The following is a 12,585-nucleotide window of genomic DNA, read 5'->3' on the forward strand; positions in this document are numbered from 1 at the left end:
TGCTGCAAACCCAACAAACTACTAGTTCAATCCAGCATAAACAAACAGAGAAGAACAATACAGACACGGTGCATGGTACTCCGTGTGTGATTCACTGCTGTAATCTCTTTACCTCTGCGTCAGGCCGCAGAGAGCGCAGGAAGCTCTTCAGGTCTCCATGGGTCATCAGCTCCATTACCACCAGCGTGGGCTGGCCCTTAGAGACAACACCCAGCAGACGCACCTGGAAAACAAAGACAGTTTAAAAAAAAAAAAAGTCTGATTTGATCTAATGATGTAACCATGAGAAGGGACACGTCTTCATTTCTGTTGTGCATCAAGAACTGTGTCCAATTATTAACCAACAGCTACAACATACTCGAGGGATCAACTTATTTAAACACCCTTGCAGCACTTCTACACCCTGAGAACTCAATACCAGCAGCATAGTGTCATGCGTTTATTTACAACATTCCTTTCACTCTAAAGGTGTCATCTCTGCTTACCACATGATGGCAGCTAAAGGCCTTCATGACCGAGGCCTCGTTCAGAAACTCGATCCTCTCCCTCAGGCTGGCTGACTCGTTCACCGTCTTCACTGCTACACGCGTTTCGCCCTCACCCTTGATGATGTCCTTGGCGATGCCTTCGTAGACCATACCGAAAGACCCCTGACCCAGTTCTCTCAAAATGATGATTTTCTCTCTGGGCACCTCCCATTCGTCCTCCTCGTACACTGCAAAAACATTTCCAGGAATGTACCACAGATTAAGAAACTGGATAATCAGATAATGCAGATGGTCAGCAGTCAGATTTGTTCCCTATCCACTAGCACCTTCCCAAAACGGGTTGTGACTACCCTCACTAAAATCCAGAACAAGTGGATATGCACATATTTTTTATTTTAGTTTAACTTCTGGACACAAGATGTCTCCTGCTTCACTTAAAAGCTTAATGCCAGTGCTTCTGCACCACAGCTATGACGTTTCCAGGTCACGCTTCTGTGAACTGAATACCAGACCGCAGCAAGTGCATGTGTTAAACTCAGACATAAGTTGAGCACAAAGAAACTTTTCCTTTTATAGCAGGTGAAATTGAAAACAGATTTCAAGTGTTAAACTCTGCACATAAACCATTCTGCACAGTAAATGTCAAACATTCATGTAAAATACAGTATTAAGAAGCAAACTGTTGCTATTCAGGAAAGATTTTAAAGTCTGATTTATACTTCAAATAAGGGGTTTGGTGACAGTTATGGCACAAATGCTACAATATGATCTGTGTGTATTATGTGTAATATATTCCCTGCACTAACTGTGTTTACATACTTTAATTCACTTGTGATATTAATCAACAGAGGAAAGGTTTGTTTTGTCTCATTTCCGTGCTGGAGGCTACTGCCGCGAGACACCGTGTTTATGATCTATCTTTCACCATGACAGAAAGTGTGGTGATTGTGGTGTTTACACTTGACATGGCTTTGTTTCATGTGTGTTACTGAAAAACGAGCAGATAATTACCAGGAGTGGAAACACGAGTAGCCAAAGCTGACCAAGTGTAGTTACATTCTAGAGTAATGAGCCATAATCCCTTAAGTAAAAACTATAAATCCACTTTGAGGTAAAACATTTTAAAAACTGCTTTAATCGCTTCACCTACCATCGTTAGCACTGAGATACTCTGGGTTTGACGAGGCGTAGATGGGACCACTTGGACCTTGAGTTTGACTAAAATAAAAAAGAGAAAAAGCGTTTAATAACAGCACAGACAAAATATTCAATAAGAAAAAAGTGTGTGAAAATTGTTTTACTTCTTCTTGAACATGATGAATCCTGTTGCGGCCACAAGCAGCAGCAGGACAAAACAGATGACCGGGCCGATGATGATCTTTACAATGTAGAGAGGATCAGCTGTTGAACACATCCATCCAGACAGTGAGTCACATTGCAGGTGAAGGACAAAAACAAGCTCTTAGTATGAAACCCACATGTTCAACTGCAGCTAGGATCAATATGCTGCCCTGTGAACATAATCTGCTTCAAGCACAATCAGTAGCATCTGAAAGTGGTCATAAAAGGTGTCCACGTTTGCATGTCAATATCCTACTTTTTCATACATTTCTGTTTATTTCTTGGCTGGATTAAAAGATTTTTGAAAGGAGCTAATTATGTTATAGATAAGATCAAATATTATGCAGTTAAAAAGAAATAGCAGCTGTCAGCTGGAAGTTGAGTTTACAGAAGAATGTAAGTATCTAGTTTCTCTCAAGTTAGTTTTGTTTGCCTTCATGGCAGATGGACACTTACTTGGATCCTGGACATAGAAGAATGTGGGCTCGGTCCAGGATCCGTTCCCAGCCAGCGACGTGGCCCGGATTCTCACTGTGTAGTTCCCAGGATGCATCACTTTCAGCTTGCAGCCACGGGTCTCTTTGTACATGTTCCTTGACACACAGTAGTGTAACTCCTGCAGAGGAAAAACGCGAAGGTTTAGACAGAAGGCAACAAAGAGGAAATGTAAAAGTTTAAAATAATGTTTTGACTAATGCTTCTGTTACTTCTCTCAACTGTTTTCTACACTCAGGAGTTTATTAAGTACTAAATATACTATATATGTACTTCTTCTTTAACTGTTTTATGGAAGATTTAAGTAACTTGTGCTGCTGTTGAACTATAGTGTATTGTACACAAAGGTGTTATCATTACCACACACACACACACACACACACACACACACACACACACACACGGGCTGGACAAACTAACAGAAACTCTGTATTATCCAATACAATTCAACAGCATCACATACCACCAACCATATCTTCCAAACGATAATGTTTAGTTGCATCAACAACAACAACAACAACAACAAAAAAAAACAACAAACAACAACATAACTTTAAACGTAAAGGAGGATTTAGTGCAGGACTGCTGAATTAGTTTTAACTCGCTGTACCTAATCACACCAACTAATATCTTTCCACTTTGGAAATATCTGAGCTATTTTGTTTTTCAGCAAATAGCAGTCTGCAGCATCAACCTAATATTTTGCAGACTTGTCTCCATGGATACTAAAACACAGTGCAACATCATAATGACCTCTTCCATTAAGTTTATCAAACAAATGGCATTACTGAGAGCAGAAGACTAAATTTGAAAATGCGAGTAAAGTAATGAGTATTGCTCGTCTTATCTGCCTGTGCTGCATGGCTTGTTTTAAGATGGATACATTTAATTTCACTTAAATTGTTTTTCATTACTGTCCCGGCTATTGTGTTAAAAAAAAAAAGGCTATAAATATGCTATTTATATACATATATATACTGTATATATATAAATATGAGCAGGAATGTGGTGAACTCTGACTGCACTCGATGACCCAAAAGACTCAAACCACTACATACACTAGAGCAACAAAGGCGTGACGGATGTGTGTGCGCATGTGTGCGGTGTGTTTCTTCACCTCAGTGTCCCCGAGTTTCTTGTAGTTGACCTCGTACAGGATGATCATGCCATTAGGGGCTGGGGGTTCCAGCCATGTTATGTGCACAGTATTTTCTGTCACGTCATAATTAATAGGACCCCCGATGTCATCTGCTTTGTCTGCAGAGAACAATAATTCATTAATAATATTTCTTCTGGTGTAAATTGACAGGATAGACTGAAAGCAGAGTTCGGGATAACTTTATTGTTCAAGTGCTGACATCTTTTATATTATTACTCTAAGAAGGTGATATGTTTTTGCAAAGCAGTTGCCAATTAACACAAGCAGATGTTAGTGTTAGTGTTAGTTTTCAGTCATGTTCAGGCCACTTGGCAAATTCATATCCAATGTTTCCCTCCATCAAATTCTGAACAAAATACTTTGGTTTTAGTCGCTAAATTGTGAACTTCAACCAAAAAAGTAGCAGGTCAAAATGAAACTTGGAAGAATTATGAAGAGAGAAAGAAAGAATAACAATCAGTGCCTCCTCACCTTCAGGCATCGTGCGGGCGCTCACATATGCTGCCATGCTGCAGCGGGCTGCATCAGTCGGATGGTTGCACGCATGGATCTCAATCTGGTAGCTTGTGAAATGGCGCAGGTTGGAGATTACAGTGGACTCTTTGGCATGGACAGTGACCACAGTCTTGGTGCTTTCAAATGTTTCCTCGTCCTCATCATTGGGAACGCGCGTGGCCATTGGTGGGCTTGGGGCGGTGGTGTGGAAGGGGTGCGTTCGATTGGCGATGCCCATCACAGAGCGTCGCTGTCTTGAGCGTCTAAACAAGACAAGATACGTTTAAATTGCTTTACATTGTTCTAAAAAGACCTTAAAGACACGTGGAGGATAAATGGAAAAAGTAAAATGAATCATTTCAAATTAATTTCAAGGAAAATACATTACAGTATCTAAATCTGACGCTGGGATGTAGTATCACACTGTGCAGTATGTGTGAATGGGGATTTAAAATAGTCTTATCTGACTTCCTTGTTCTCTCTCTGTGCAGTTATACATCAATCAGCAAACTGAAACAACAATTATCAGAAGCATCTGTCATCGGGTGTGGGATGTCTTAGGCTAAGTGCACAACCAGTTCTTAAAGTTGATGTGTATGGTAGCAGAAAAACTGGGCAAGGATCTTTGACCACACTGTGAAGGCAACTGGATCAGAACACCTCCAATACGGCAGTTCTTGTGAAGTGTTCTCGGTATGAAGTGATTAGTTCCTACCAAAAGGGGTCAGACGAAGAACTATTGGAGGCTGAAGTGAAATATGTTGCATGGGAAGCTAACCTGTTAGCAATGAACTGCATTGAAGTTGACAGCATGATGACAAAGAAGAAAACCTAAAAGCTTTCCTGATTGAATCCAGCTCCACTCAAACCTGCCTCTTGAGAATGACATCCATGAATCATAAAGCAAACGCTGCCGTTTTCTATATGCTGAATTTTAAAAAAGACAATTCTGCCAGCTGTCTTACTTGATCTCAAAGACTTCGTTGTGGAGGTAATTCTCGAAGGTTTTGCGATACTCTGAATCCTCCTTCTCCTTCTTCAGCTCCTTTTCAGTTTTGGGGCAGGCACAACACCGCGTTCCCTGGCCTTGCTCCTCTGTCTGGTTCCACTTCTGCTCCTCATCACTGTCCACCTGAGTGGGCACCCGTGACGGCAACTTCATCCCTGGTGAAACGGAAGCAGACATGGCAGCCAGAGGTAAAAAAAAAAAAAAACAGAGAGAAAAGGAATGACAGGTGCAATAAACACAGACACATCACACAAATATACTCAAACACACACGCCTGAGGGGCACGTCTGTTATTTTCATCTCAGGTCCTCATTCTCTCTAGTGGAGATAAATTAGCAGTGACATGACCTCCCTCGAGACTCTCATCTCTTTGGACGTATGTGAATGATGGGAGTTTAAAAGTGGAAAGTTTGAGCAAGGTTGTGTGCTAACATGTAAGAGTAGTGACGGCAGGATCCGGATCTTCTCAGCTTTCACACAGATTCACTGTAACAGAAAAGTTTCCTGCATCTTCACTGTGCTTCATTTTCATGCCCACACAGGATCACTTTGTTTAAAATGCTTGTCAATCAAAAACACGTCTTGCAGGGACTCCATAGAAAATATAAAAAAAAAAACATTTATCGTGGATCACTTTAACACCGGGGCAGTGAAGAGTTACACCTGCTTTGATTCAGCTTTATGTTCATGAAGTAAGCTAAAAATATATAAGGCAATCAGGTTTTGGTTGGTAGAGATTCTTTATATCATTATTTATTTAGAAAATCAAAATCAAGTGCTGATTGAATGAATTACTAAAAGGAGAGTGTCTGCTTGAGAAAAGTTCTTCTACTACTGGAGCTGGAAAAGACACAAAACCACTAAAACAGAAGTAAAACACACAAAAACAAAAAAAAAAAACTCAACACAACCACAAACAATGTGGCTCACCCTTCTGGCAGTAGTCAAACTTGTAGAGCTCGCTGGCTTCAGGCTGGCGCTGGCAGAAGACCAGGTAGTGAGTGATGTTGCCGTTGGGGTCATTTGGAGGTTTCCACTTGAGAATGATCTGGGACGAAGAGTTGGACGAGGAAATGGGGTCCAGCGGGACGGAGGGTTCTGCACAGACATGAAAAATATAGAGGAAGTAGTTTAATAAGCAGGAAGGTAGAAGCGGTTTTAACGGTGTAAAACATAACTGGATACATTGTGGGAGTGATAAAGGAATAGAAACAAAGAACAAAGGAACCACACTGTGTTTGTTCCAATCAATCACTGACTTCAAAACAATGTCTTTTTCCATTGTGATAATGCTCAAACTGTCATCACAATTAACATAACTCTATAGATGAATCACTGGGGTTTATTTACTATAGTGAAGGAGAAGTGCTTTTTCAATCTGATTTACATTTCATGTCATATTAGAACTAATGAAACTTATTTACTGGAAGGGTGTTGCTCTGTGACCAACATCTGTCTGCTCTGGGTATTCCCCTCAGTTGTGCAGCTTGGGAACACTGTCACTGCTACTGATTTACATTCACATGTCTGCGTTTGACAAGTTCATGAAGACCAGATAAACAAATTTTTCTCCTTTTTGTACCATTTCCTGTACTCCCCCCGGAGAGAGTCTTGCTTTGTTTATTGCAATTAGTGCTTTTTTAATTACACATTAAGAAGAACTACAGATACTTCTTGTCTGCTGCACTATGGCTGTCTTAGCTTTAGACTCTTCCCTGGTGTTTTTCTGTATTTCAGTGTTAGCCTACTCATGAATTTCAGCGCTGCCTTGGTAGTTTTAGTTTTGTTGTTTACAGCTGTGGTTTAGATTTTTAGTTTCAGTTCTACTTTTCAGTAATTTTGGCATGAGTTGTATTTTATATGGCTATAAATATTCTCATCACAGCATCGACTTGGCCACGCTGATTTCTTTTTTACCTGCTTTGTTTTAAAGTTTAAATTGTCAGAGAGAACCGACCGTTCTTTTGTATTATTCTTATTTTAGATCAATAAAAATAAACAATTATATGCTTTCAAAATCCAGCTGTAGCTTTAGTGACAATGTTTAACATCTTGTTCTGGTTCTAGTTTACTGTAAAACCTGATTATCACTCCAATCACTTTGTGGTGACAAAATTTAAATAATGTGCATCTTATGTGGTATGTGGTGTGTGAGCATATTTTCAGTATCACTCTGTGCGACAAAACAAAGTGCGACGCGGTGTGTATTTTTTTGTTTTCAACTTGATCCTGCTCAGTGAACACAGATTAACAGCACTAATGCAAGCGGTATAATAAACATGAGTCATAGTGTGATTTGTTTTGCAGGGCAGGCCTGAGACTCTGGCACCAACCACGAGTGCTTGTTGTTGTTAATCAATCTAAAAATATCTTTAGCAGCTTCGTAATCGATGTTTCTGGACAATTTTTTTCTTCTATCATATTAAATCATCACATCTAAATGTGTTTTCTCCTCTTTGATTTGCACCAAAATAGAAAAAAGAGGTTACCAGCTAATTGTGGCACGTACACTGACTGGCATCACCTCATATCTGATTGCCGATCAGCCGCTTTTTAAGTCAACATATGAGTCAGATTTTCAAGTGGGAGGCAAAATGAAAGACTCCTCATATCTTAAAAGTGCCCTGGCCTGCATTGGACTAACACTAAGACGTAACACTAAGAACACGGTGATAAAAGTGTCATCAAATAATGTTAGGGGAAGTGTATGTGAGCAAGAAAATTAAAAATAGAGGAAGATGTCAGATTGGACCCTAAGGAGACATAGCTTGGTTGTCACAATGTGATTATGACTGGATGACACACTGGTCCGACTGCATTGTCAGACTTGGTTTCACCAGCAACAGCTGATTTGTAATGACAGCTTTGCCCTTCTGATGAGGTGTGTTGGTTAGACATGACAGAGACCGGCAGCCCAGTGTGGGTGCAAGACAGGCAGAAAACAACCCGCCCTTGACACGTGTGGCTGACTGAACAATGCGTCTCTGCTGCAAGCCAGTTTTCGTGCGGACAAGGGATCACATTTGATGCACAAGAGAAAAAATGTATAAAAGGAAGCCAGTTCGACTAGTCATCATGACTATAATAAAACCAGACTGCACATGACACACGCTGTGGGTGGCAGAGTGCAATTAGGGAAAAGATTTATGATCACTATCACTGTGTGACCAACTCATTCAGAAACTGTGCACAAGGTAGCGCTTGGTAGGTCGTCGCACCCCAGGCGAATCGTGCCATCTGTCTTCCTCTTCCTTGTTCTTGTGCCAAGAACTTTTTTGCAGCAGCCAGACTGACACACACAACACTGAATCCACCAGTCAATGATAGTAACACTGCAGGAAATGAATGGATTTGAGATGATTCTATAAAAGCTGGTTTAGGAACATGTCAGGCTTCAGCTTTACAGGCATATTCCCACTTTTAGTGAGAAATGTTACTGGAAAAGTGACATGAATGAATCTCATGTTGATCAGAGTAGAGCTTGTGTGATTAGCTAGATAGTTTGTGCTTGCAGAGGATCAGGAACAATATGGACATAAGATGAGCACAAATCTGAATCAGTCTTACTGGTTGCATTGGTGCGAACGTAGATAATCTCACTCTTGGCTCCGTGGACCTGGTGCTCGTCAGAGGCTGAGAGCTGGGTTTTCACCATTATAGCGTACTGTGTCCAGGGCTTCAGCGGCATAATGAGGTGACCCGGTTCAAACTGCTCTTTGTCTCCTTCTGTTGCACGACGTGGTGGGTCCACATCAGCAATTACCCAGCTGTTGGAGCCGCAGGCATCCTGCCCGTCAAACTCGGTTACGTTCTGAAAAGGTCTAACGTGGAGAAAAAGCAAAAAGAGTATATGAATGAAAAACATGATATGTGTAGGCCTAAACTTCATCAGTTGTTTTCCAGCAATTTGTCATTTAATTTATTTGTGCAGTAAGTGAAGATAGTTAAAAGACAATATATTACAGGCTTTCTAAAAACATACCACTAATGTAAGAGAGGACAGCCATTGTCAGCTGCCTGGACACAAGCTAATCTGAAAAGTTGAGCAGCATGCGAGGTTCAAAGAAACCTCAGCGAAAACAAAATTATCACCGAAGATGTGCCGCGGTTCTTTCAGTAAAAAAAAACAGCTTCCGACATCTGATCTGTTAGATGACACATTTTCTAAGATGTTGAGATATTGTCACATCTCTGCAAGTGTTTTAAAATGAGCAAGTGAGGCAGAAATGATCACTATTCACCAGGTCTAAATGATGAATATGTTTCTATTCAGCATTCTCCTATTCATAAAGAACATAAGAAGCTGAAAACGATATGAAGATGACTGAAACGTACGCTTCTTTGTAGAGCACCATGAAGCCCAGCAGGTCTCTGAAGTCTGGAGGCCAGAAGGGTTCCCATTTGACCATTATTTTATCACTCATTGTTCGGATCTGTGTAAACCTCAACACATGGTTCTCACCTGAAAAGAACAAAAGACATAGTTCAACTAAAAGCAATAAAATGGTAGGTAAAGTTCTAGTTCTGGTGAAACAGGTGAATGTGTGAGTTTGTAAATTGTTGCCAAAGAGAGATATTTATAAGGAACTTTTTATATTTATGATTTAAAACAAGAACAGCCCATCGTCCTGAAGCAGCAGCCCTACTCCAGCAGCATCATTTTCAGTTCATAATAAATAGTCAGGAGACAGTTGGGTATCTTCTAAATTGAAAAGAGATTTAATGTGCTTTGGTCTGACGTTGACGGTAGAATATATTTTGAAATGTACCTAGACTTTAGCTTTGAGTCAAGATTGCTTTGTCACACATGCTGTTCCTAAGGCCAAGAGTGAAGGTGCATGTTAGATGTACTACTTCACAATTTGCCGACGGCAGGAAATGTGAGGAACTGAGCTAATGTTCTTTCTCTTCATCATTTTTTTCAAGGTACTTAATAAAGGAAACGAGCCCACTCATGCAGCAACGAAAACTCCTCACGTCTGACTCGATGCATCCCAAGAACCTAAATCTAGTCAGATGCATATCATGTAGCTGCGACGTCCTGAGCCTGAGGCCTTGTATTACACAATTCATAACAAATCAGTGGAATCCCTATCCAAATGCAGTAGCCAAAATAACAAATTAAAACTGCTCCATACATTATATTTTTCTTCAAAAAAAACACTTTTTCGCCTCTGAAGATTAAGGTGCATCACATAATGAAAGTTGTAAATGAATCTGCTCAGATTCACTCGTGTGTGAGAGACATACTGAGACACAGATGCAAGATATGAGACAATTCAACCGTACCCAGACTGAATATAATTAGTATATCTATTTTCCGAACAGGTCTTTCTGGAGCAGGTTTTAGTCAGAGATGTCGGTACACTGCTGTGAAGATGAGCCTCTACGAGGGCTTTGTCTATTTACACTTACTTCAATATTGTGATGCCACAACAGGTTCTTACAGCTGCCGGCTTCTCACAGTAGAGATATGATGTTTAAAATGACACATTTACAACAATAATGGTCACATTTACAACAATCAGCGGTGCTGAGTTTAGTTTCTTAGTCAAGCACATTCACAACATAATTTGGACTCAAGCTAAGTTGGTGTGCATCTTGTAAAATGTGTTAATGAAAAACTGTCATGGATTCAGTTTCCATGTCTTTGTGGTAAAACGGGGGCTGGAGGAGAAATGGGGAAACTTTCAAGAACCACTACGATGTGCAGCTTCTGCAAAAGCAGTGGTTTGGGTAAAGTTGGACTCAAGTTAACCATCATAACACATGGCTGGCTGCCTGGCTGAGCACCTTATTTGGCTGCTTTCATCTGATACTTGCACGTTGTAGCGGCCCTTCGCGAGTCTCCCTGTTTACCCTCAAACTCGGGTCTTATCGCAGAAACCCGCTGTTCTGGTTATCTGAGCGTGACCGTAATCATTAACGTGTACACGATGCACACCGACTTTGTTTGACTCAGAACCGTGTTGACAAAACCAGCACAAATCCTATGATGGTGTTACTAAGTGTAACAGTTGTGTGTGCTTTGCTATGTTGGCTGTTCCTACTAAACTGTGTCAGTAAAAGGTCATCAGGAAGACTTCTGCAAACATAGGACAGGAAATGACCATCATAACAACAATTATGACTATGTTTGCATCTGTACCCGGCTGGACTCTGTTTTTCCTGTTGCCACAGTAACTCCTGAAACAAACGACATGTTCCCAGAGACGGGGTTCTTACATGAGGCTTGGTCTCCGTTGTTCTTGGAGGCGATGTCGTTCTTCACCTGCCGCTGTTTGGTTCCTGAGACCTCCTCCATCTTGCGGATCTCACTCATGCAGAGTTTGGAGTTGTAGTGGAAAAACATGCGTCCTTGCAGGATGGTGAGATTGTGTTTGGACCAATCCCACAGCTGCCGAAGGTTCTGGTTGTCCAGGGCATAAAACGAGTAATTCCTAGAGGGGTATGAGCACGTGTTTCATGATACATGTGAAATTTGGCAGGAGGTATTATAAGAAAGCATCTCAAGTAAAGTAAATAAAGTACTTCAGCATAGTTAGTAAACAGTATAATTTGCATCATATTCCATGTTGACCGTAAATGTAACCAGCAGTGCTACAATCGTTTTCCACCTCATCTGAGTGAAGCCTCATATATGATTTGGGAAACTTTATCCAAAAACTGCTACCACAAAAAGTCATTTTGCAAAGGTCAGTCCTACTGCTTTTAAACTCATAATTACAGGAGGAGGCTCTGAAATGGCAAAGATGAGATGTGCTCAGAAGTTAAAGTCTCACCCGATTTCCTGTTCCTCTCCACGAATAACACGGAGTTTGCGGAAAAACGACAGGGACACAAGGGCGTAGGAGCGTCGCACTGTTAGGTAGCCAGTGATCTCCTCCAGCTGGCCCAGGCTGGCCTCCAGTTCAGCTGCTATGTTGTCTGCAAAAAAAACCAAACGACACGCCTGCAGTGACTTCTGCAGATGCATAGTGCTTGGTATAAAAGCATTTGCTTGGATTCCCTTTTTCAATGTTCATCTACAAACAAAAGCTGAAACACATCCACTGTTTATCCTGCTGCAATGTCAGTGTTTACATGTTGATGAACAAATTCAAACTCCACAAACACATACATACAAGTCATACTTGTTTTGTAGGAGATGTTTCTGCCTTTTAAACTTCATTTTAAGCTCTCGTTATTGTATGACTGTGATGTACGGACATTTGATTCAACCAAATAGATCACTGGTACTTACTGCCTCCACGCAAATTGATGACCAGGCTCCCATTGAGAACTGTGCAGCCTCTTAAAGCCTGGGCCGCAGTAACTGAGTCCACAGTTTTCAGACCCATACACACCTTAGGACAGAGTCCAGCACAGGGAGTGCAGTTGAGCCTTAAAAAAGAAACACAAAACTAATTAGGTTACTAGAACCTACGGTAACTAACGGTGTGTCAACTCAGAGCAGCAGCTGTGAACTGTAATGAATTATCACATTTCAAATAGATGGCGAACACGTTTTCAAATTGTTGCTTATTGACACATCAAGTAGACACAGAGCAACATGAACATTCATCTGGCACCATATTTGTGTCCACCTCAGCCTATTT

The 12,585-nt window shown here is 40.9% G+C and overlaps 1 protein-coding gene across 1 annotated transcript in view; it reads right to left on the minus strand.

The window, feature by feature from the left end:
* Positions 1–12,585, minus strand: part of insra (insulin receptor a) — a 43,993-nt gene that overhangs the window by 4,089 nt on the left and 27,319 nt on the right. Inside the window, exons 4-17 of the mRNA XM_026374535.1 lie at positions 12,231–12,370; positions 11,770–11,914; positions 11,213–11,427; positions 9,323–9,449; positions 8,555–8,808; positions 5,918–6,085; positions 4,944–5,142; positions 3,955–4,241; positions 3,442–3,581; positions 2,286–2,445; positions 1,790–1,889; positions 1,639–1,706; positions 486–715; positions 113–223 (exon numbers count right to left, since the gene is read on the minus strand). Of these exons, the coding sequence (XP_026230320.1) occupies positions 113–223; positions 486–715; positions 1,639–1,706; positions 1,790–1,889; positions 2,286–2,445; positions 3,442–3,581; positions 3,955–4,241; positions 4,944–5,142; positions 5,918–6,085; positions 8,555–8,808; positions 9,323–9,449; positions 11,213–11,427; positions 11,770–11,914; positions 12,231–12,370 (2,344 nt within the window). The remainder of the gene's footprint in view (positions 1–112; positions 224–485; positions 716–1,638; positions 1,707–1,789; positions 1,890–2,285; positions 2,446–3,441; positions 3,582–3,954; positions 4,242–4,943; positions 5,143–5,917; positions 6,086–8,554; positions 8,809–9,322; positions 9,450–11,212; positions 11,428–11,769; positions 11,915–12,230; positions 12,371–12,585) is intronic.

The sequence above is a fragment of the Anabas testudineus genome, chromosome 17 (genome assembly GCF_900324465.2).
Source record: "Anabas testudineus chromosome 17, fAnaTes1.2, whole genome shotgun sequence".
Taxonomy (NCBI): Eukaryota; Metazoa; Chordata; class Actinopteri; order Anabantiformes; family Anabantidae; genus Anabas; species Anabas testudineus.